This window comes from Hevea brasiliensis, chromosome 1 (assembly GCF_030052815.1).
Source record: "Hevea brasiliensis isolate MT/VB/25A 57/8 chromosome 1, ASM3005281v1, whole genome shotgun sequence".
In the NCBI taxonomy this organism is placed as follows: domain Eukaryota; kingdom Viridiplantae; phylum Streptophyta; class Magnoliopsida; order Malpighiales; family Euphorbiaceae; genus Hevea; species Hevea brasiliensis.
In genome coordinates, this window is record NC_079493.1 from 126891524 (window position 1) to 126915396 (window position 23873).

Here is a 23873-nt window from a genome sequence, read left to right on the forward strand (position 1 = left end):
GTCAAAATTTGGAATCATATTTTGCACATGCTACTCCATTCCTTGCTTCAAGTGGAAAAGAGCGGCAATATGCACATAAATTCTTGTTTATATGCAGCTTCACAGTATTCAACATGAGATTAACGCCTGACAACACGGTGACAGAAGGTGCTAATCCTATCATTTTAATTTATCAGTACTGGTAATGCATCTCTTTCAATTTCAACTACCACACAAAAACTGGGAATATATGCGGGTATGCACCCATAACACTTCTACACTAGAACTACTGTATGGTATGCTACTTATATAGTTCGCCAAGCTGGGCTATTACTGAATTTGCATTACCTATACACATATTCATCAATTTTGGCCAGCACCAAGGTCGGGAATCATGTTAAGAACCTTCATCAGAAATGTATATGTGAATGCATCTTCTCGAAGCCTCTCAAATCTGCACACAAAAAGGTTTAGCATCTTATTAATTATGAACATTTGCGAGTGCTTAGTTTTGAAGCAAACAATGGTACTAGCTCTTTATAAATTCTTTGAGCTTCATTTGAATAATATAGTCATACTCCAGCACAAAAAAAAGAAGGTTGGGGCCGTGTTAACATCATTTTTTTTGGGTAACATCTGTAAATCACGATTGTTTCAGTCCCCAAACGAACAGCAACAGGATTAGCGGAGAGTATCACTATACAGTTACACTCATCATTTTCAGGAATGTTGCTCCTCCCTTTCTTGCAGACTCAAAACGCTTTAAAAAAGTTGAGCAAACTTGTCATTACTCAACATGGTGCATTTTTCAGAGACTATCAAAAAGTGTTGTTGTAACAAGGAATATGCCTCATCCAACGGGTATAAAACCATGAAAATTTATGGCAGAGAACATCTAAGATTAAAACAATGTAAGGTCAAGTAGGTGAACCACAAACAGTGTAATATTCAGATACATATAGGAAGTATGTGAGAGTCCAACAGGTTATGTGATTTGGCATAAAATTAACAAGAAAAAGGTGTTCTTTCTCCCCCTTTCAACCTATCCATTAAACGTATGTGCCAATGGCGTGTTTTAAGTTTTTTTGAAAAAAAAGTGGACAGCAAGAAAACATTGTTGTACAAGGTAGTGAAGCAATTAAATCAGAACAATTTCTGAGAATAAGCTGAAAAAAAACAATAAGCTGAAACTAATATAAAAACAAAACGCAATTAGTTTCATTTAAACACTTCATTTTAGCAACTTCCCTTTTTCCTGAGATGCCAAAATTTCCAAGGTGCAAATTTGACTACATAGAGAAGAGGGGAGAAACCTTAACTCTAAATCAGAAACTGGAGAGCTAACAGATTTGAAAACGCAAACAAAAGAGAATATACCTTCCTGACTTAGAAGAATGCCCAGCGCAGAGATCACATTTGAACAACACCACATTATCATCAGTTTTCATATCCCGCAGCTTTGCCACAAATTTTGCAGGTTCTGAATACATAACTCGTGGATCTACCAAAGTTCAACAGACCAGAGTTTAGACCAATTTATAAGATTCAGGCATTATATGCAGAAAACACAATATCCGTTCTATGTGTCTATTCCTATACAAATCACTTTCTTTACGATGCCCTACCCTCCTACACATGAGCCCATCAATTCTCAGTGAGCTTCTTTGCTTGGATCCTAAACCACGACATGAGCAACACAACATTTGAACATCTAAATAAATACCAGAACTTGCAATACAATTAATTTTTTCCTGAAAAGGTTAAGTGTTTGCAATGTACAATTTGATGGTCGATGTATGCAGCCTTGTTTACTCTAGCAATTCTACAACGCTGTTTGCATGGCTTGAGCCTATGGCCTCCAGGCCACATTTAAGCAACCTCAACATTGCACCAGGGCTTTCCCCAAAGAGGTGGTGAGTAAATACACAACAATATATAATCTAAAGAAAGTAGAACAGCAAACAAAGATCTGACAAAAATGTCTTACCAATGAGTTAAGACATTATAGGCCCCTAAGAAATTACGGCTCAGTATTTCATAAATAAATCCTGAACCTTAGAAAGCACTATTCTAACTAATTAATACTCAACTCAATTAAGCCTTTATCCCAAAAATTTAGGGTCGGCTATATGGATTCACTTTCTTCAATCTAAACGATTTTGGGTTAAATCCTCAGAAATGTGTAATGCTTCTAGGTCATGTTGTACTACTCTCCTCCAAGCCAATTTAAGTCTACCCCTTTTTTTCTTTCTATCCTTTAACCTAATGTGCTCTACTTGTCTAACTAGTGCCTTCGTATGTCTACGCTTCACATGACCAAACCACCTCAATCTCCCTTCTCTCAACTTATCTTCAATTGGCACCACTCCTACCTTTTTTCTAATACTTTCATTGCGGACTTTATCTAGTCCAGTATGGCCACTCATCCACCTTAACATTCTCATCTCTACAACTCTTATCTTAGACGTATACGACTCTTTCAGTGCCCAACACTCACTACCATATAACATAGCCGGTCGTATGGCTATACAGTAAAATTTTTCTTTCAACTTATTGGGAATCTTACGATCACATAAAACTTCCGTGGCACGTCTCCACTTCAACCATCTGGCTTTAATACTATGAATAATAACATCCTCCTCACATCCCCCATCTACTTGAAGGACTGAGCCTAGATATTTAAAGTGATTACTTTGGGACAGTACCACTCCATTCAAACTAACTCATTCCCTATCACCAGTTTGGCCTTCACTGAACTTGCAATGCATGTATTCTGTCTTCGTTCTACTTAACTTAGAACCCTTTGACTCTAGAGTACTTCTCCAAAGCTCTAGCTTTCTATTGACTCCTTCTCGTGTCTCATCTATCAGAACAATATCATTCACAAACATCATGCACCAAGGAATACTCTCTTGTATATGTTTCGTCAATTCATCTGAAACTAATGTAAAAAGGTAAAGGCTTATGGCTAATCCTTGGTGTAATCCAATTGAGATCGGAAAATCTCTTGTGCCTCCTCCCACTGTGCGCACAATAGTAGTTGCTCCTTCATACACATCTTTCAACACTTGTATATACCTAATAGATACCCTCTTTTGTTCTAACACATTCCATAAGACATCTCTTGGAACACTATCATAAGCCTTCTCCAAATTAATAAAAACCATGTGTAGATCTTTCTTCACATCTCTATATTTCTCCATCAAGTTTCTAATGAGAAAGATCGCTTCCATAGTTGAACGACCGGGCATGAAACCAAATTGATTGAGAGAGATAGAAGTATCATGACGTAGTCGATGCTCCACAACTCTCTCCCATAACTTCATAGTATGGCTCATGAGTTTAATTCCCCTATAGTTTGAGCAACTCTATATGTCTCCCTTATTTTTAAAAATAGGTACTAAAATACTCCTCCTCCATTCATCAGACATTTTCTTTGAGTTTAGAATCTTATTAAATAATTTAGTTAACCATGCCACTCCCATATCTCCCAAACACTTCCACACTTCAATTGGTATTTCATCGGGTCCACAGGCTTTACCCACTTTCATTCTCTTAAGTGCTTCCTTTACTTCTAAAGATCTAATCCTTCTAGTATAATTCACATTCTTTTCTATTGTTCTATAGTCTATATTCACGCTATTACCATTTTGACTATTATTAAAGAGATCATTAAAATAATTTCTCCATCTTTCTTTAATGTCATCATCTTTCACCAACACTTTTCCTTCTTTATCCTTAATGCACCTAACTTGATTGAGATCTTGATATTTCCTTTCTCTCCTCCTTGCTAATCTATAAATATCTTCCTCCCCTTCTTTAGTTCCAAATTTCTCATATAACTTTTCAAAGGCCTGTGCTCTTGCTTGACTAACTGCCTTTTTTGCCTCTTTCTTTGCTATCTTGTACTGTTCATATGCCTCATTATTATCACATTTAGGTAATTTCTTATACCATTCCCTTTTTCTATTCACTGCCTTTTGTACTTTTTCATTCCACCACCATCTCTCTTTTGAAGGTGGTCCATGTCCTTTAGACTCTCTAAATACTTTTCTAGCTACTTTTCTAATATTTGATGCCATCTGTATCCATATATCATTGGCCTCCATATCCAGCTTCCATACTTCCATAATGGATCCTTCATTCAAAGAACTAGCATCAAACTACATGTTACAGTATTCAAGTCTAGAACTCATTTATTTAAGATGTTTTAAATGGGAAATGCTGCATATTTGAAGCAGCATCACTACGTAGTTCAGTACACTAAGTAAAAGCAAAAAATCTCTCCCCTCCACTTATCCACATATTCCTAAAAGCATTCTATATAACATGCGCACTGACAATGGAAAACATGAATTATGAAGTCATCCTAACTAAAAACTCACCGTGTAAGCCAGTTGTAACGAGGATGTTGGGATAATTTTGACGCTTAACCTGTACGAAACAAGGTTGTGTCGCAGCATCATTAGAAAAGAAAATTCAAACAAATCTTAAAATATGCTAGCTTATTATTATCTTCAAACAGAATTCAATATTAGTTTTCTTTTCTAATTTCTACTTCATGACTTCTGGAACACTGATAAAGAAACACGGAAACAATTCAGAACTGCATGATGCTCACATTATCAACAGGGGAATATGACTTTATGTAGAAGTAGAACTCCTCCTCACGAGGGTCTCCCCACTCCTGCAGTAACAACAAGAGATCAGCTACCATACGGAATGAAACAGCACAAGGCCTTGCACCACATCCAAGTCATAAGTCCATCTCTATTTGAACTTTTAAGAAGTGATGGCTTACAAAGAAAGGTCCAAACCTGGTAAAAGACCATACTAAAGGAAATAAGAAGTGCTCCATGCAATATCTTCCAACAAGAAAAGAATATTGCAAACCATGATATAATAACACATGCCAATAGGATAATGTAAACCAAAAAAATGAAAAACTCAAAGACTAGAATCATCCAACATCTGAATGCATCTGGTACCTGATTCATCAAATACAATAATAACTTATCAAATTCCACATAAATGTAACACCGCCAAAATTCAAATTCTATAAAATTAGAGCGTGCAATGCTAGAAATCTTGCTCTTAATAACCACTTTAGTGTAGATGCAAGTCTTGAGAGCAGTGACATCATGAAAAGATAGGGTAGTATGACAGTCCAAGCTCTTCCTTCTGAGACCACACAATAGAAATGGCTTTCTTCTTGTATAGCGAGAAGTTTCAGAATTATTAAAAAATAAAAGGGAATACCTCCCACTCTTCAGTTGTAAGAGGGATACTTGGATCAAGCATGGTAGTCAGAACATCCAGAAAAGGTACTCCGGCAACAGCAGCCTTGAACAAATCAGGCCTCATGTTAAGAACAGCACCAATAAGCAATCCCCCTGCACTCCTTCCTTCAATGCACAATTTTTCCTTTGAGCAGTACTTCTGTTCTATTAAATACTCTGCACAAGCAATAAAATCTGAGAAAGTATTTTTTTTCTTCAATAACTTTCCATTCTCGTACCACTGCCTCCCCATTTCACCACCTCCACGAACATGAGCTATTGCGAAGATAAAACCACGATCCAATAAAGACAGCCTTGGTGCCTTGAATGTGGGATCTATACTCATCTATTCACAATATATAATTCTATTAAGCAAGTTTGAACAGAATTTTATAATACAAGTGAAATGAGAAGAAACTCAACATCTTAATGCAAGAATGAAAAAAGCTTATACCAATGTTTCATAAAAGGGAATTGTGTCTCCTACTGGCTAAATCATATGGAAAAGTGGCTGGCTGATGCAGGATGTTAAGATTTGGGCAGAGGAGGTGATTTTGGGAATTGCAAGTGTTGCTTGAAAAAAGCAAGTCTCATACAAAACACTTAAAACACAATATTTTTCTGTGACATAAAGTGCACCACATGCCTGCCGTGGGCGGGGGCGACATTACTTGAAACGCTGACTCAGACACTAACATGCGTGCACAACTAAAAATTTCATGCGACTGATGGGCAATACAATCATGAAAACATGTCTTGTTCTGCAATTAAATTACATATCAAATCATAAACAGGAATATAAAAGGTGATCAAATGGAACCTGAGAATGCAACCACTAGCAGAATATTCAACTTAAACAAGTAAACAATAGGCAAAGCACAGACATAAAACTTATGCTTGCTAAACTATTCCTAAATCACAGTAGCAAGGCAAGAAGCACAGGATGTGATACGAACAGAAGATGATACAAAGATGCATCATTGTAATATCTCAATAATATGCAACAGAGACTAATCTTTTTTTTTTTTTTAATTTTTCTAATCATGTTTAAATACTACATGAAGAACCAATCACTTCCAGAACACACTACTTTTTACACAAGGGGCAACGCATATTACCTCATATGAACCATAGCCATGAAGCAGTAATGGGTGAGACCCATCAAGTTTCACCAGATCATTCCTGTAAACAATTGATAAAGGAATCTGCATGCCATCTGAAGCTGTGGCCCATTTTCTTTCAGTAACATAATTAGACAAATCAAAACCTCCCAAGACCTGAACAGAATGGTGAACCGAAATACTGCATGTGATGATCAGATGACAATTTCCATACAATAATAATGGGCAAATATTAAACTAATAAAACATTAGAAAGAAGATGCATTAATAACAAATATGCATAACAAAATACATCTGACTGACCTAGCATTGACAATTCACAACTGACATAATATTTATTACCAAAGCATGATTTGAACTGTGTAAAGATATAATTATATTGATCGAAAGTACTGTATCTTGATTGAACTATTACTCCTGCTTGCATTTTTTGGTCTGTCGGCCAATATAACATGAACATACAAGCCATAATTGACTTGATAGATTATTTGCCTAGCAGATGCTTCTATCGATTAGTTTGTTGCTCTTGTATAGTGGATGCTCTCTATTTTTTTAACATATGGGGTTGGTACCCACTTTGCTCCCTTTAATCTAATGCAGTTTTCTATACATAAAGAAGGAAAAAACAAATCTTATTAAAAATGTTGGGAACCCTGAGCTCTTTAATACTCAAGCCCACATTGAGATCATAAAGACACATATCATATAACATCTCAAATGTGCAATGTATGTACAAATGTAGACATATAAATGACAGTGAAACTATATCCTACTATTAACATTGTCCAAGAGTTTCCATAAATACCTAAAATAAATATAACTTTCAAACAAACAAGTTATGAAAATTTGCGTAGTATTAATTTTTACAAGCATACCCCACATAACGAAATATAGAATAAATGAAAAGCTAAAAAAAAAAAAATCAATTATTTTGTCCTGTGTACCATATTGGGAAAATATCTATCAACAATAACATTGTTTTTAAAGGATTCTCATAAGAGATAAGGCAAGAAAACCACAACCCAAGTTACGCTTATGTAGTGCCAAAAACTCAAGTGGACAGTACTATGTCATAACTTACTGTGTCAATCTTCTTCAGAACAGAAATTCCTGTGTTCATATCATATTCATACACAGAACAAGGAGTCCTCAACGAGCTATATGAAAACCTCAAAATGCTGGAAGAAAACTCTGATTCCTCTGAATCCACACAATATACAGGGTCAATGAAGTCAACAACCCGACCGCCTTTAAGGCTTTTAAGTGGCTCATCAACAGCTGGAAGGTGATATGCTGTTATTTTGGGCAGACCATTTTCACGCTCATACACAGCCAGATGGTCAGCAAAGAGTTGTACATCCCAAATTTTTATACTGGAAAAACTCCAATTATAAGCATAATGAGAGCCAATGACAAATGAATATACTACTTACGCGGTTGCGCTTAATAATAAATATGCGGTGTCTGTAGAAACTAGTTGCAATAAAATCACACTGAACAAAACATTAGCAAACAATAAAAATTGCATTTACGTAGCATGGGGCATCATGGATTCAAGGTGAACCACCATTTTTATCCGCACAAAATTGAAAATCTTAATATCATAAGAAATTCCATATCACCTTTCCCTATTAGGAATAAGAACTGTAGTCGCAGAAATGTCATCCACTGGACAGGCCAGTAGCTCTGAATTGAAAAGCTCATCTGTTCTCCTCCGAATAAAGAAATGATTTCCACGATGGCTGACTGATGTATCAATGCCATCTATGCGAGGTGTCAAAACCTTCGCACCATCTTGAGGCATGGAAACATCAACATATGAGACAAACCTTGTATTTCGGCTGTCAGATATAATAAACAAATACTTTTCACTCTCTGAAGCTTGAAGTTCCACACAAAATTTATCATCCTTCTCATGATAAAGGCAAGAGTCACTTGATTGATCTGTCCCCAACTTGTGCAGCCACACCTAGAAAATAAAACCAAACCACATCCATCTAAATATATGCAGAGAAAATGTACCCCATGTTATTTCTTTCTCTTATTTCTAATACTGGAATTATAAATAAAAAATATTTATACAATAAAATAAGAGTTGAGTTAAATTGAATTCTTTGACACTAGAAGTTAAATTTTTAGATTACTGTGTATCTGTTGAACAAATGAATATTCACAAGGAAGTGTGTAGCAAGTGATGAAATGTTTTGGAGAGTTAAAAATAAATATAGATATGGAGATTCTCGAATAGGTCAACCATTCAAACTGCTGCTGCTGAAACTATAGACAGGCAAGTGATAACCTGCCTCAGGCATACACATATGGGCATGGACTGAGCCCTATGTAGCACGAGAACAGAAATGCAGAAATGATACGGGAAACTACATTTTCAAAAATATAGAAATAGAAACATAGGAAAATGAATAAATATAAAAAAATATATGGGTATATTTATAAATATTAAATAAATAAAATATATAAATAAAATAAATATAAGGAATTAATTTAGAACTAATAAAATTATAATTTTGATAATTTATTTATGTTTAACTTATCATTGTTAGTATTTCCATTTATTTTTATTGTTAATAATTAATAATATTATTTAGTTTAGTTTACTTGATTATTGAGAAAGAAATTTAAAATGAGTATAGTACAAGTAGATTGGACAATTGTTTTAGAACTTGTTTTTATTTATTATAATTTATTATGTTTTATTTAGTTTTAAAAATAAAAAGAATAAGAAAAGAAAAAAGATTAAAAAGGAAACAAACTAAAGACTAACCAAAAACAAATACGGATCATAAGTATGTTTTCATTTTTTAAATTTTCTAGACACGGCCTCAAATTGTGTCATGGCTGTGTCCCACTATTTTCTTTTTTGAAATGTCTCTGAAATGATACGCTTCACTGATCGAGTCCAACTCAACTCCAAAAGCTATCTCATGAAGAAGAGATTTGCCTAAACCTTATATTTAGTCCAATGTCTTTATCCCAAATCCAAATCAATATGGGACAAAAGGTCTACAGAGTTCCATTTGAAAAGAAAAACTAAAAGCAAACACTTCCCAATGAGATTTTCATGTACCGTGAAGGCTGTAACTAAAATGGTGACCTGACCTCTAAGGCTCTGGCACATTGCAATAATAAGCATGCCCAATAGTGTCACTGGAAAATTTCAAAATAAGAAATTACTTCTTCTTTTAGCTTGTTAATTTATTTATTTCTTATGGGGAGAGGGGATGTTGAAGAGATACGACTTGCATGTGGTATGCACACAAGGAATATGGTGAAAGAAAAGAACCCAAAGTCATACTAAGAATATAGAACACAAAGGAATCTAGACTCTCAGGAAAACATGTATGATAGCTGTAGCAATAATCAGTTTCCTTCGCAACTTGGAGGGGGTTAGGGTTGAACATTCAGTTAACAGAATCAAACCAAACTAAATTTTAACTAACCGAATTATTAATCGACTCTAAAATTATTAATCGAACTGAATCGAAATTAAGAGAAAACTAAAATTAACCGAAATCGAAAATATTCAGACGGTTATTAGTTACAACTGAACTAACCGAAAAAAATAAAAAATATATTTTATATAATTAATTATTTAATAAAATATTAATAAAAATATATTTATATTCTTTTTTATTTATAAAAAATAATAAATATAATTTAATATTAATAAAATAATAATTATAAGTTAAATATTATTATAAAATCATAAATGTAACACCCTAAAATTTTAAATATTTATTATTTTGTGAGTAAATACTAATATTTTATTTTATTTAAATTTTAGGAATTTATTTGAAATTTTTCATATTTTAGAAATCGGGTTCGATTTTTCGAAAATATAAAACTTTAATGACTTTTAAAAATTAATTTAAAGACCACGTGGCAAAACTAAAAATATATTTGGACTATACGAATTTTTCTGAGTTTTCTAGAATTTTTTTGAAATTTTTGAGTCTCGTTTTCGGTCCCAAAATAGAGTAAAAATTCAAAATTTTATATCCTGAATCGGACCGGCCGAATCGAACCTAATCGGATTAGATCGATCGAATCGGACCGGCCTTTTCTTTTCTTCTTCCTTCCTTCCCCGCGCGTTCCCGTCTCTCTCCCTCTCTCTCCCATTTTCTCTCTCCTCCCTCCTCCTCAGGCCGCGCCGCTGCGTCCCCAGCTTCCCCACCTCGCCGGTGCACTGCCCCAGCCTTTCCCCACCGCCGGCCGGCACTCCAAGTGGCCGGAAACAAAGCCCCAAAGCTCCCCCTGCGCGCATGCACCGTTTCAGCTTCCTGGCCAAAATCCGGCCGATCCGGCCACCGTTTGGGCCGGGTATTATGTTTAAACTCATCTACATCTCAAGAGCTTTCCATAGACACTTTGCCCAATTTTTATTAGGAAAATTTTAACCCATTTCGACTTTTGGGCTAGATTTCTCGCAAACCGTGAACCCCACGAGAAAACCGAGATTACCAGAGCACTCAACTCGTCGAGAGCTTCGCAGCAATATAAATTTCAAAATTTTCCGGTACCGTTTTTCGGTAAGTCCCACGAAACTTCGTAGTGTTTTTCCGAGCACTAAATAAGCTTAGAAAATTCCGTAAAAATTATATACTAACCCCCGTGTTGTGAGTTTCGTGTAAGTACCTTCAATTCGCGGAAATTCGATGGTTGCCCGGGTCTATGAATTTTCGGCCAGACAGACAGGCTACCGAAAAAGTCTCGGAATTGGGTCGAGATTTTGGCTACTCCATTGTTGGACGTCCCATGCGCATTCCGGAGATCAGAATCAGCATAGATAAACCCGAACCTTACTTTTTCTTAATTTTTAGTGCTTCAATGAGATTAAATATCCATAAAATATTCGTGGTAACTCAGAAAATTTGATTCTTTTTGCATTAGCTTATTAATATTGCTAAATACCACGGGGCAAAATTTTAGAATTTTTAAAGCTTATTTGGGTAATTTTTGCAAAAAGGGTCAATTATAAGGACTAAACTGTAATTTTACATATTGTGATTGATGACTGTTTGGATGGGCCCAGAAGGGGCTGTGTGATCTGATTGAGTTGTGGATATATGGTTTGTGGATATAGAAATGTGTTTTAAGCCTTTTTGCAGGTTGGGTAGGTCCTAGATATAGGAGAAACTCTGATAAATTTTCGGCACGACTTAAGACATCTTTGGTATTTTCTTAGTTTGTATTGAGTCAAATGTACTAAATAATTGTAATAAAATTGTAAGGTGAGCCGGGACAGCCTTTCTCCTCCGCCTAGCTGCCACAGTGATTTCGGTTGAGTCTGTGAGTAAAATATTAATTTTAATTGCAATTTCGATATTATTATATATTCAAGCATGCCCATGCATCACTTATATGTATATATCTATATAATTAAACAATAGGCACGTTTTACATTGCATTCATAAATGTTGAAATGCAATGGGTGTTGTTGTGGTAATTTGGAGTAATATGTGTGCGTTGGCGTGCGTGTGGTATAGTGTTGGATATAGACAGGATGGGTAGCCACGGTTTGAGATCTTTGCTGGTCCTTCGGGGTAGACAAGGCTTGAGTTCTTCGCTGGAACCCCGTATTGTTTTATTAAGCGAAAGTCCGGCTTGAGATCTTCGCTGGCAGAGGTTAGATTAAGAGAGCTGTACAGGTGATCGGCTCCCATATATATATTGTTTGACAGTGTTGGGTGTGTGAGTGCTCAAAATTGCTTTTTTGATGTGATTTGTATGAAACTTATGACGGTGTTGCATTTCACTTCACAGGTGTATTAATTTTAGATAGCTATAGAGATTATGGTTAAAATTGATATTTTACTCTTTGAGTCGAACGCTCACTCCTGTTCCTTATTTTTTCAGGCTACAGGAGGATTATTATTGTGGTTAACCTGTTTTTCTTCTTCGCAGGTCGTCTATTAATGTATGTAACATTTGTATAATTCTGTTAACTCTTAGAATTTTCGCATGTCTTAGGAATATTTATTTAATTTAGGTCTAATATAATTTGTCATGTTAGACCTATAAACTTATTATATGTATTTATGTTGGACTGAATGAGGGAGCTAAACTCCCATTTGACTTTATGTTATTATGAGCATGTGAAGGATGAGCTGAGCTCCCCAATTGATTATATATTGTGTTTACACGTCGGGTGAGTCAAAAACTCCCCGTTAAAATGTACATTTTATGGCTGAACTCTGTCCGGTTGAATTCTTGAAATTAGACCCAAATGGGCCTTAGAATTGGATTGAGAAATAGTTAGACTTACTACGGGCCTCAGGGCCTTCAGGTTGGCCCAGGTTCTAGTGCCGGTCTGGCCCATAGGTTGAGTCACAATAAAAATAATAATTATAAATAATATAATATTAATAAAATTATAATTAATATATTAATTAATTGAAATTTGATTATTTCGGTTAGTTCGGTAACCAAATTAAAGGTCGCTAAACCAATAACAGAAAACAAAAAATTTTTATTATCACTAACCGAAAGCCAAACCGAATCTAATTTACTCTTATTAAAATAATCGAATTTTAACAGTTCGGTTCGGTTATTTGATTATAACCGAATAATACACACTCCTAAAGGGATCGTTGCCTGGACCAATTACATGACCAATGAAAGGTAGTGCTATTTTGAATGATGCAGCAATCAGTCCTAAAGATAAGACCTGAAATAGGATAGAAATACCTTATCAGCCCGATGTATGTCATCCATTGTGCCGTAAACCAAAAAATCATTGCCTGCCCACTCAAGAGAAGATGTTGCACCTGTCAGAGGCTTCCCAACAGGAGCTTGAGTCTCCACATCAATGACATAAACAGTGTAAATTTCATCTCCCTTGGTGTCTTCTGAATATGCGACCAATTTATGATTCGGACTAACCTGAAAAAAGGGTCTAAAAGTCAAAACATTTAAGTAAATAGGAATGAACAAAAGAAATATGAGAATACTTTAATCTATTAACATGAAAACAAGTGGCCAATTTAACCTTGAAAACACCAATGCTGTAATATTCATGCCCTTGAGCCTTGACATTCTCATCCAGTATGACATACTCTGGGGGATCATTAGGTCCGGTTGGCATTACATCATGAACTGAAGGTGGGACTTCATTATTAGATATATAGCGCCGGCAATGCTGCACATACTCCTTCCCTTCCAAAGTCCTTGTGTAGTAGTAGTAAGGCCCTTTTCTTCTGGGTGCAGAAAAATCATCCTCCTTGATTCGCCCCCTTATTTCAGCGAAAAGCTGCTGCTCAAATTGTTTGGTTCCTGAAATGGTTACACAGAACATATGTCATCTCAATAAGAATGCGGCATAATTTTCTCACAAACCATGAATTAAGCTTGTTCTATAAATGATGCAGATATATTATTTCATTAAAGAAATAAAAGTAAATTTGTCGTTAGTTTGAATATTATCGTATAGGTTTTTATATTTTATATTCAACTAATGCGATGACTATAAATTAGCATCCTAAAATCTACAAGTGTAGAGCAAAGAGAAACAGTATGCCTTAAATCGATCATTGTCAGAGTTTTATTAGGGATCGGAATGCATTAATTATTTTCGGATTTTTAATTTAATCTAGTTCTAATTCTATTGTCATGAATTTCAACAACGTAGGATGAATTTAGTGATATAATAAAATTTTGGATAAATTTAAATTAAAAAAAAATGATATACTAAGCTGCAGTTATAAATTAATAAATATTTTATAAAATTATTACATTTTAAAAATATAAATTAATGATAAAAATATATTATATAAATTATTAATTAAAATATAAAAAATTAGACATATTTAAATAATATGAAAAAATATAATATAAATAATTTCAATAAATTTTAATAAAGTTCTAATTAACTAAAATTATTAATTAATTTGAATAAGTAACTAAACTTTGTTCCAAAAAAAAAAAGTAACTAAACTTTGTGGTACTTTCCTTTTCCTATTCCCATTTCCTAGTAATATAAGAAATTAAAGTCAATTAAAAATAATTAAATATAAATGCAATTATCTTATGGAAATTGTTTGAAAAAAAATTATTAAGTAGGTTTTTTGTTCAGAAAAAAAAAAAAAAGTAGTTATCAATATGTTATAAATTTTCCTAGTAATACACCTACAAAGTGCGGTTGAAATCCAAAATCAAAGCTTAAATTCAACAAATACATTATTAGAATTAAACTGGTGAATGGAGGTGAACGATGAGGAGCAAATCATATCCAATCCACAGAAAACAAGTAAAAAAGGAGATGAGACTATGAGAGTGTTACAGGTAGATATGTGGAAATAATAAAAGTGGTAGGAGATAAGTGAGTGATTTGAGCATCTCGTAGATGAAAAAGTGAGCAGATTCAAGTAAAAGATGATTGAAATGGTGTAGTTACTATCAAATAAAAGCTTACACCGAGATTACTATAAAAAAAAAAAAAAAGCTTATACCACACATAAATGAGTCGGTGTAAGCATTCTCCTTTTTGAGGTGTGAATGGATCTCAGAATTGGAGCGAGAGTCGTCTCGGAGCCAGTAATGGTGGTCCACTCTAATATCTCCAAACAGCTCCATGACATACTCCACCTTCTTGGCGATCGGCGGCAACTTCATCGGAGTGGCTGCTGACGACATGGAGAAGATATTAAGAGCAGGTACAGAAAGAAGAGGAAATTTTGCTGATGATGCTGATAGAGATGAAACGCGGAAGAGCGTTATGGAGAGGCACGCAAAACTAAGCTCGGCGAATGGATGATTATGACAGATGATGCGGCAGTATAGTGACGGTGCAACATTATCTCCTTTCACTTTTTTATCTTTTCTCATTACTTTATTAACATTTTATTATTTTTATTATCTGCAATATATCACTTACTTTATTCTTTTATCAATTTATCTTTTTATTTTATTTTATAAATATTTATTTTATAATATTAAAATATATAAAATTTAAGAATAAATTATTTTTTAGTATCTGAATTATATAAAAATTACAGCCCAAGTGCAACCCTCACAACTGCATCTTCGACCAATAACATGGGAAATACAAAATTCTAGTTCTTTAAGAATTGAGCTAACACGTTGACCTATATAAGTGCATTCCATTGAAATAAATTCTTTCTCTGCAAATCTAGGCGTCCAGGACATGGTTCTAGTGGTCGAACTGCTGCTGCACTTCATGATAGATTCGAAATTCAACCAACAAAATCAAAGAATTGGGCAAATAATAAAAGAGCAAAAAAAATGAGTGTTTTTAATTGATGAAACACTCGACACTCATCTTCAACTCAAGGTCCTGCTATAACATTCCCATAAGAGTATATCTAGACCAAACCTATTGTAAAGCTCAATGAAACAGGATCCCACTGTTTATGAGCAACAAAGCAACAAAGAAACAAAGCATTGGCAAAGGCTCTAAACAAACACCCATATGATTGCTAAAAACATCTAAACCAAACCCAAATTGAAAACCCACTTGAATTCTCATTTACCACCAAATTACCCTATCAAGAACCGAAGCCAAAAACAGAAAAAAGGAGAAAGATAAATAGCACCTAGAAAATAGAGAATAACTAACTCAATTTCCACATCCAACTTTAGAAACCAAAGCCATTGGATACAATGAAGTCTTCGACATCGACAGCAGTGAAATTTTTTTGCATCGAGTGGGTATTTGATCTTTTTGAAGCATATCAAAGGCATTGGATGGGTATTTACGATTGAATGTGATTGGGACTTGGAAGCCATTACCAAGATCAAAAGAAAAGCTCCATACCTCCGAAGTTCCATACCAAACGAAACCATCAACCAAGATGAAAACCAAGTTCATGCCCTAGATCTTGATATCTTCTCACAACCTTAGGTCGTGGCAACTGTGGAGAAAGTGGTGGAGGTGACTAGGGCCGAGCAGATTTCGATTCAAATTGAAAAATCGAATTGAACTAAATTAATTCGGTTCAATCAATTTGGTTTTAAAATTTAATCGGTTCGGTTCGGTCTTACGATATAAAAATTTCGGTTATTTCGGTTCGGTTTAGTTTTGAAGAGAAAAAAATCAGTTAAACCGAACCGAACTGAATAGTAATTTATATGTTCAAATAGAATCAAATCGAATCGATTTTTGAATTGATTTATTTTTATGAGAAATTTATGAATTATATTTAATTATATATATATATATATAAATTGTTAATTTCATTGATTAATTGTTATTAGGTTCAAACTAAAGTCAAAATTAGATCAAATAACTTGAAAATCAAGTCTAAATTAAAAAATCAATCAAAAATAAAAATCGATCAGTTTAAATCGAATCGAACTGAAATAGAACGATTCGGTTCGATTCAATTTTTTATCCATTTTGATTCAATTCGATTCGATTCGATTTTTAAAATATATAATTTAATTTTTATAATTTAATACGGTTCGATTTGATTCAACCGAATGCTCAACCCTAGAGGTGACAATGACCGCGTTTAAAGAGAAGCGCGATAGCATTTCCATAGAAGATTCGGAAGAGATGGGTGGAGAGAATATTGGGCAGTGGATTTCAGAGGGATGGTGAGGTTGAGGGAAAGGCAATAGGGTTATTTTATACTTAATTAACGGCACGTATTGATGGAAGGATCTCAATTTTGATGGAATAAAAATATAGGGAAACTGCTTACTTTTAAACATAGAAGGCTTTAGTATTAATTTTAATATGAATTAAAAATTAAAAAGTAATTTATCTAAAATTTAAACAAATCTTTTTCTTTTTTTATGGAAAGGTTATAGTTAAAGAAATAAGAGACCAGAAGCTAGCCCATCCAATCATTTAAAATGATAAACAACTTGAGGCCCTTACAAATTAAGTCCAAAAACCAATAGGGCCCAAAGCCCACCATAGTAATCCTAGCTAACCGAAGGAGGAGACTTGGAGGAAGGGTGCTTCAGCATAGTAGCACTACATCTCAATCTCCTGTAGGTGTTAGGGTCGACGATCATCAGAGTCAAGGGTGCAAGTAATTTTCAAGTTTTGTTGATTAAAGCAAAGCAGATCCATGGTATCATCTCTCACCCAAGAATCATAGGATCTGCACACAAAATTATAACCAAAAAATATTCACAACCTTGCTCTTTTTGGGAAGGGGAAGAAGCCTTTCCTTACCTGGATGGGAGAGGCGGTAAATTGGCAAAAACGAGATACTAGACCTCTAAAAAAGAAACTAAGGATAGAAAATCTCTCTAAAAGTGGTAAATTTTTATACGGATTGATTGCGCACGACAATTTTTTAAATCTAAACAAGTTCTCATGTTTACAAGAGGCTTTAAGGGATAACTAATCTCGCTTTTCCAACCCCTTTAAACTCCTTATCACTTGATGACTCTTATCTAAATCAGACCATGATCTGATTCCTAACATTGGCTAATCATACGTTGAGTCAGAATTTCTATCTATTCAATTTCATTTTTGATTTAAGTACTATAATAATTTAATTTGGGTTGAATCAATCAAACAATTAAATTCTAATTAGATTCAGGTTGAAACAATCTGACGATTACAATAACTTATTAAACTTCTCTTTTTATTAAAAAAATTAATGAAACCGTCCGCCAAACTGAACAACAAATTTGGCTTGGTCTCATTCATAGTTCAACAGGAGGAGGAATCAAGACCAGCCCCCGAAAGCAGTTTCGATCTGATGCGCCTATAAACCGTTAATCCGTCTACTCTTATCCCTGATATTTTTCTTTCTTGTACTGTTAGTTACTTCCAGGACTCAATATGACACTCCAATAAATGACAGGATGTGATGCAAGAAACATTGGAATGAAAAATCAACTATTGCGGATACTAATTAACACAGAAGACTAATACACATTTAATTCGAAGGCATGGGATATGATAAGCGACTTCGATAGAACTTAAATAAAAGGAAAAAAGAAAGCCATGATATAATTGGAAACCATAATACACATGCCACAAATCCCAAAAGCAACCTAAAGTGGATGGAAAATGCCAAACCAGGCAAATGCAAGGTCCACCTGCAGAACATGTCAAAGAAGGACGTGTTCTCCCAGCTTTTCCCTTACAACTCCTTCCAACAATAAGCATTCGCGCTACAGCAATTTTACAAGTACGAAGGCAAATGAATCCCTCATCATAAGAAATAAGGAACTCCTGTCCTGGGTCCTCTCATCTGGTTGTTCTCCTCAGTTTGGGTGAAAAATTTCACTTCTCTCTCCTACAGAATTGGCACAAAAACGATCATGATTTCAAAAACATGGTACTATTCATAAAGGGGATTATTAAAGAATCTTCCAGGTTGAAAAGCATTAGCAGGTAACCATGTTAATCTAAGCACATGCACAAATTATTTCTAATTACAACAACACTAACTGTTTATCAAATTGATTTCATTGCATAGACAATAATAATTTGAATTCAGAGGCATGAGCACAAAGGGAAGATTACGAGACAGAACAGATTAACCACCATTGTGGAGCCCAAGATTAATTGGGCCTTCAAACTATTAACAACAGAGAAAAGGGAAATAAAAAAAGGCTAATATTGTTTTCACAGTCAAAATAGCATAAAAAGGCTCCCTTTACAAGCCAAGCAAGACCTTGTGGATATAATTTGATTGCAAGAGAACAGAAAAGGTGAAGCTGGCAACTGAGAATTACAGCATCATTAACATACTATAGCAATATTATTCAACAATATTTATGAGTAACTTCGTTAGGCGTAATATGTGCTCACTTATGTATAAAAGCCATTCCATTCATTGTGCTTACAAGACTAATAATTCATCAGAAGAATAAGAGATAGTTGGGAGTCCTACAACTGTTTTAAGGTTTTTTTATTCCCTGATATTTCGCAAAATATATGTTCAGACCTTTGACAACGAGCTTACATTGCATGCCCATGGACCTAGGGTACCATAGCATTACAAATGTCATGTAGATCAATATCTAATTTCTACCCTTCGTCATCCACAAAAAATGACAGCATAAAAGCTTGCAATACTTACCATGTTCTCATTGAAGCACAATATAGAAGCAACATTACCACAACGATAACAGTAATTTGGTGCAGACCAAACCTGCAAAAGTAATGAAATAAAACCATTTTACCAAAGTGCTTTAATAAATTTGACAATCAAATGAGGAGAAAAAGGTTCAGTCCTTACAGTTACTAAGCCTTTATCTTGAAACATGTACTTTAGACCTTCTTGTACCAGTTGGTGTGCTCGGCAAACCAGACCAAGACTGTTAATGTGATTGAACTGCAGGAAAAGATAAAAGTGAAAGATTGATAAGATATTATTCTATTAAAGTTGGTATCAGATTACATTACCTCAGAAGTAACTCTGGATCCAAATAGCCAACCTGCTCCTCGGGGACTAACTGCCCATGTTTCAATATCTTCAGGATCACTCCACATTAGATCACAGAATGCCCCTTCATGTGGAATTTCACAATTGCGTTCGATTACTCTTATCTGCCAAGTAACAGGCAAAAAGCCAGATTTCACATCACCATCCATGAGAAGAGGAGAAAGAAATAGCATATTAGATTAGGTCTACAAAAGGTAATTAAAGAAAGAAAACACATTCTGCTGTTCTCTCTTTCTCCCCTCCATCTTGCACCACCCTTCCTCCTCTAAACATCTTCCTCAAGCTTTAAAATAATAATAACAATAATAATAATAATAAAAAAGATCTGCAAATTCAAACATTGTCACTCCCCACTATCCAGGTATACAAGAGCTGCCCCTTCCTTCTCCCCCTCCCCCCCAACTCTTTTCCTTCTTTTTCCTCTTCCTCCTCCTTTTCTTTCTCCCCTTTCTGTTCTTATTGTTCTCTTCATCCTTTCGCCAACTGTTTCAGGCTGTACACCTTTATTGAAACAGGCTGCAATGGCCATTACACTTGATATGCTGCCATTTTGCTATGATTTCAGAATCAAAGAGGGTGTATTAGAAAATATATGATTGGCCCTTCAAAATTCTGTTACATGTTAACTGATGTATTTACACTATGCAAATACAATGGCTTGGAAGTTTTGAATTGAATATTGAAGAACATTTTCTATAGAAGGGGAAAAAATCTGAAAGAAAATGCCTTTTATGAATTTAGATTTATTCCTTATTTGTTTACCAGAAAATCCCAAGAGAAACATCTACATACAATGACAATAATCCAAAGATAACAGATTGTTTATAGAGAAAATATGTAGAATCTAACAAAAAAAAAATTACAGTGCATTGCTACCAAACGTGAATTTCTGGTAACAACTGAAGAAAGAAAAAAAAGCACCTGATCAGTTGTGCGGATGTCAGGAGAAAGGCCACCGTGGACACAAAGCACCTACAACATAAAAATTGAGATACAAATTCAGATTTAATGATGCAGACGCAAAGGGAAAACATTTGCAAATTCAAGCATAGATACATACACAAAGACACAAAGTCACAAACGTAAGAAAGGGGTAAGGGAAAGAGGCTTACAGTGCCATCTATGATTGCTGAGAGTGTTAGATAATCAAAAACATCAGTACAATACCGCCATGCATTGGCATTGCCGTACTTCCTTTGGCACTCATCATAGAAGCCATACACCTAGCAAAAAATAAAAATTTATAAATAGAAATATCACGACCAAAAAACTACGGCAATTATGAGATCATGGGATAGAAATCCCACAATGCGCATATTTCTTGCTTATTATAGCACATCTAGAATTTAATATGACTACTCAATTCCAAAAGAAATTTCCATATCAGAAAATGCAGGATTTTTAAGAGTTTCATATATTCCTTGCATGCTGTTCCTGTATTGAATACATTGACAATAACATAATTCAGAATTGACAGACTCAGATTTTCCAAAAACAGAATGAATTTAGACTGTAGAATATGCCTTAAAAACCAATTGAAATTGATATCAAAACTGAGGAGAAGGCTTCCAAAACTTATAAAAAATAAAACAGATTCCTTCTCTAGAGATTGACTCTAGCTATTATGTAAAGTATTAAAATAAATAATCTATCCATTGACACATGGTACCCAGTCAACCCCAACCAAATTGCAATTAGACCTTGGTTTGAGAAAGTTTGTATTTCCTGATAGTCTTACCATTATATTTTGTTTCCAGCAGCACAATCAATTAAGTGAACAAATCATCATAATCTAACTAAAAGTATACCTGAGTTAGTTGCCGGCTTTCATGATTTCCTCGCAAAAGTGTGATATTAGCTGGATATCTATAAAGACAGCCAGCAAAAGATAGAGAAAGCAATATTAGATAAGCAAGTTAGTAAAAGAAGCAAAAACTTAAGTTTTCTTCATTAAACAACTTCCATTCAAATATTCCCACAACTGGCAACAGCTTGACAAATTTCCAATGTTTTAGTTTTTGAGCCTTTGTGGAGAGAACCAAAAACTGATGAAATATTTGAAACTAATGGTTTGTACTATACTAAGATATCACATGATCTTAGGGCCACTATTAGCAAAATAGTCTTTCTATAGTTCTACAACCACAATGCATTCATCAAACTTTCAACCACTCATAAAGATGTACTTTTAATACAAGTGATTAAAAAAATTCACTGTCTGCAATGGCTTCCTTTGACAAAAAGGATCCAAGTGCTAGTCAGAATCTGAACTTTAATATGCCCATCCTGCTCTACATATGATCTCTTTTTCAATATAAAGATCGCTATGCTTTAAAAGCTTTCAACCATTTGACTAGCAAAATCCAAGAAAAACAGTGCTTTGTCAGGAAGAAGAATACGGGTAGTGACTGAGTAATAACATAATTTACCAAGACAAACACAAATATGGAAGTACACCTACCAAAGCAGTAGTTAATAAAAAAAATTACACGCATTTTATGTGACAATTTTATAACAAGTGTACATAGTATAAAGGTGTACCTTGCTTTAAGAAGCAAAAGAATAGTGAAAACTTCAAGACTATTGTAACCTCGATCAACAAAATCTCCCTGGTAAAGCATTAGGAATATATTAAACTTGCAGGAAATTACCAAATTGATAATATGCGACAGGAATCCCCATTAGCTCTAAAATGGGAATAAAAGTTACCATAAAAATGTAATTTGTCTCAGGAACGTGACCTCCAGTCTGGAAAAGTTTCATTAGATCATGGAACTGGCCATGAATATCACCACAAACAGTGACTGGACTGTTAACAGGCTGTACATTGGACTCCTCGATGAGGATATCTTTTACCTGTGTCGTTTACAAATAATGGTTAACTAAGTAAATCTTGAACTATCTAACAATTTTATAATCATACAAAATAATCTTACGGTGGTTCCATGAAAGGGTATTGATGGTGGTGATATTATCAGCTATTCTTCATCATAATTGCAAATAAATAATTTTCGACGAGGCAAAAATGATTAAAACTCATGTTGTACCATAACCTAAAATTTATAACAAGAGATATTAACGTTGCCTGTAGAAAGAAGAGAGATAAAGAAAAGGAAAGGCATGAGGACAATTTCAAAGAGTTGCTGGTTCTAATTCAAACTATGATTTACAGAAGCACAGGCTGCACAGCTGCACAAAATGATGTACCTAACATCATATGTTTTGAAGAAAATACCACAAATTGCAAAATAAAATGCAGTCATTGTTCATCCAATTCTAAGAAATGCAAGAATAGAATGAAATAAAACCTGCAAGCGTTACATTTTCCATCATTTGGATATGTTAGAAGACGAATGATGTTAAAAATTTGAAATGCGTTTATAACAAAAAAATTCTCCATTAACGAGAAACTAAAACAACAGCAAGCACAAGGTCTAAATCCCAGTCTCTTCTACTACATGAAAAAACCCAAACTCTCTGTTTAGCTTGAGAAGAAAAAACAGAAAATGGAAGTCATGTGAACGCACAAAATCAATAAACCAAGCATAGCAAGCAGGCTCTCATTTTAAATAATGTTTTGTCATTTTCTGTATTGGTTTTAGAGATGAATAACGAGGAAGAGGAAGTAAACCAAATAAGCAGATGTAAACCCTAATTCCATTGCTCCAAAAGACGAGGGCAGCAAAGATGAGAAAGAAAAGAGAAGAAACCCTAGGGAGAGGGAACGAAATTTACGCATTCGCAAAGAAGTTGAAGCTCGTCCTCCAACAGATGTTGCCCTTCCTTCACCTTGGCTATCCACTGATCCAAATCCATATCTCTGTTGGTAGATTACTTTTCAGTTTTCTGAATTTGGATTTGGATTAGGATTTTCACTCACTCGTTTCTTTTCTCCTCAGATGTTAAACCCAACAATGATGAAACGAAACCTGGAGCGAGAAAGAGGAGATGAAAGCAACCTTTGATTTTTATTTTCCGTATTATATTTCTTTATTTGAAATGCAAAACTTGAACAGATCAGACAGGAACACAATGCAGGAAAATGGAATGAGTCGAGAGGACTGAAAACAGCTGAAGACGACATGGACGAGAACGATGCC

At 34.6% G+C, this 23873-nt stretch overlaps 2 protein-coding genes across 2 annotated transcripts; both read right to left on the reverse strand.

The window, feature by feature from the left end:
- Nucleotides 1-138: 138 nt before the first annotated feature.
- On the reverse strand, nucleotides 139-15235 carry LOC110661388 (uncharacterized). Its single transcript, XM_021820003.2, has 11 exons — nucleotides 14845-15235; nucleotides 13386-13669; nucleotides 13085-13279; nucleotides 8002-8348; nucleotides 7461-7752; nucleotides 6377-6535; nucleotides 5239-5604; nucleotides 4601-4666; nucleotides 4365-4413; nucleotides 1357-1480; nucleotides 139-433 (listed from the first exon to the last, which is right to left on the reverse strand). The coding sequence occupies exons 1-11, from the start codon at nucleotides 15218-15220 to the stop codon at nucleotides 343-345; spliced, it is 2349 nt and encodes a 782-aa protein (XP_021675695.2). The 5' UTR covers nucleotides 15221-15235; the 3' UTR covers nucleotides 139-342.
- A 2952-nt stretch (nucleotides 15236-18187) lies between these two features.
- On the reverse strand, nucleotides 18188-23854 carry LOC110661448 (phytochrome-associated serine/threonine-protein phosphatase). Its single transcript, XM_021820081.2, has 10 exons — nucleotides 23509-23854; nucleotides 22483-22629; nucleotides 22315-22382; nucleotides 21582-21639; nucleotides 20886-20996; nucleotides 20695-20745; nucleotides 19734-19877; nucleotides 19567-19662; nucleotides 19408-19479; nucleotides 18188-18618 (listed from the first exon to the last, which is right to left on the reverse strand). Exons 1-10 carry the CDS (start codon nucleotides 23587-23589, stop codon nucleotides 18535-18537), a joined length of 912 nt encoding a protein of 303 aa, XP_021675773.1. The 5' UTR covers nucleotides 23590-23854; the 3' UTR covers nucleotides 18188-18534.
- Between the last annotated feature and the right edge of the window lie 19 nt (nucleotides 23855-23873).

What these genes read in the sequence shown, in the direction of transcription:
- LOC110661388 (XM_021820003.2), bottom strand. Translation starts at nt 15,220, where the DNA reads ATGAGAAAAGATAAAAAAGTGAAAGGAGATAATGTTGCACCGTCACTA. An exon ending in TTCTGAAGAAGATTGACACA is followed by an intron (nt 6,536 to 7,460) that starts GTAAGTTATGAC and finishes CATTCTGTTCAG; the next exon opens with GTCTTGGGAGGTTTTGATTT. An exon ending in CATATTCCCCTGTTGATAAT is followed by an intron (nt 4,414 to 4,600) that starts GTGAGCATCATG and finishes TGTTTCGTACAG; the next exon opens with GTTAAGCGTCAAAATTATCC.
- LOC110661448 (XM_021820081.2), bottom strand. Translation starts at nt 23,589, where the DNA reads ATGGATTTGGATCAGTGGATAGCCAAGGTGAAGGAAGGGCAACATCTG. An exon ending in GATCCAGAGTTACTTCTGAG is followed by an intron (nt 19,663 to 19,733) that starts GTAATGTAATCT and finishes CTTTTCCTGCAG; the next exon opens with TTCAATCACATTAACAGTCT. An exon ending in TGTGCTTCAATGAGAACATG is followed by an intron (nt 18,619 to 19,407) that starts GTAAGTATTGCA and finishes CCAATTCTGTAG; the next exon opens with GAGAGAGAAGTGAAATTTTT.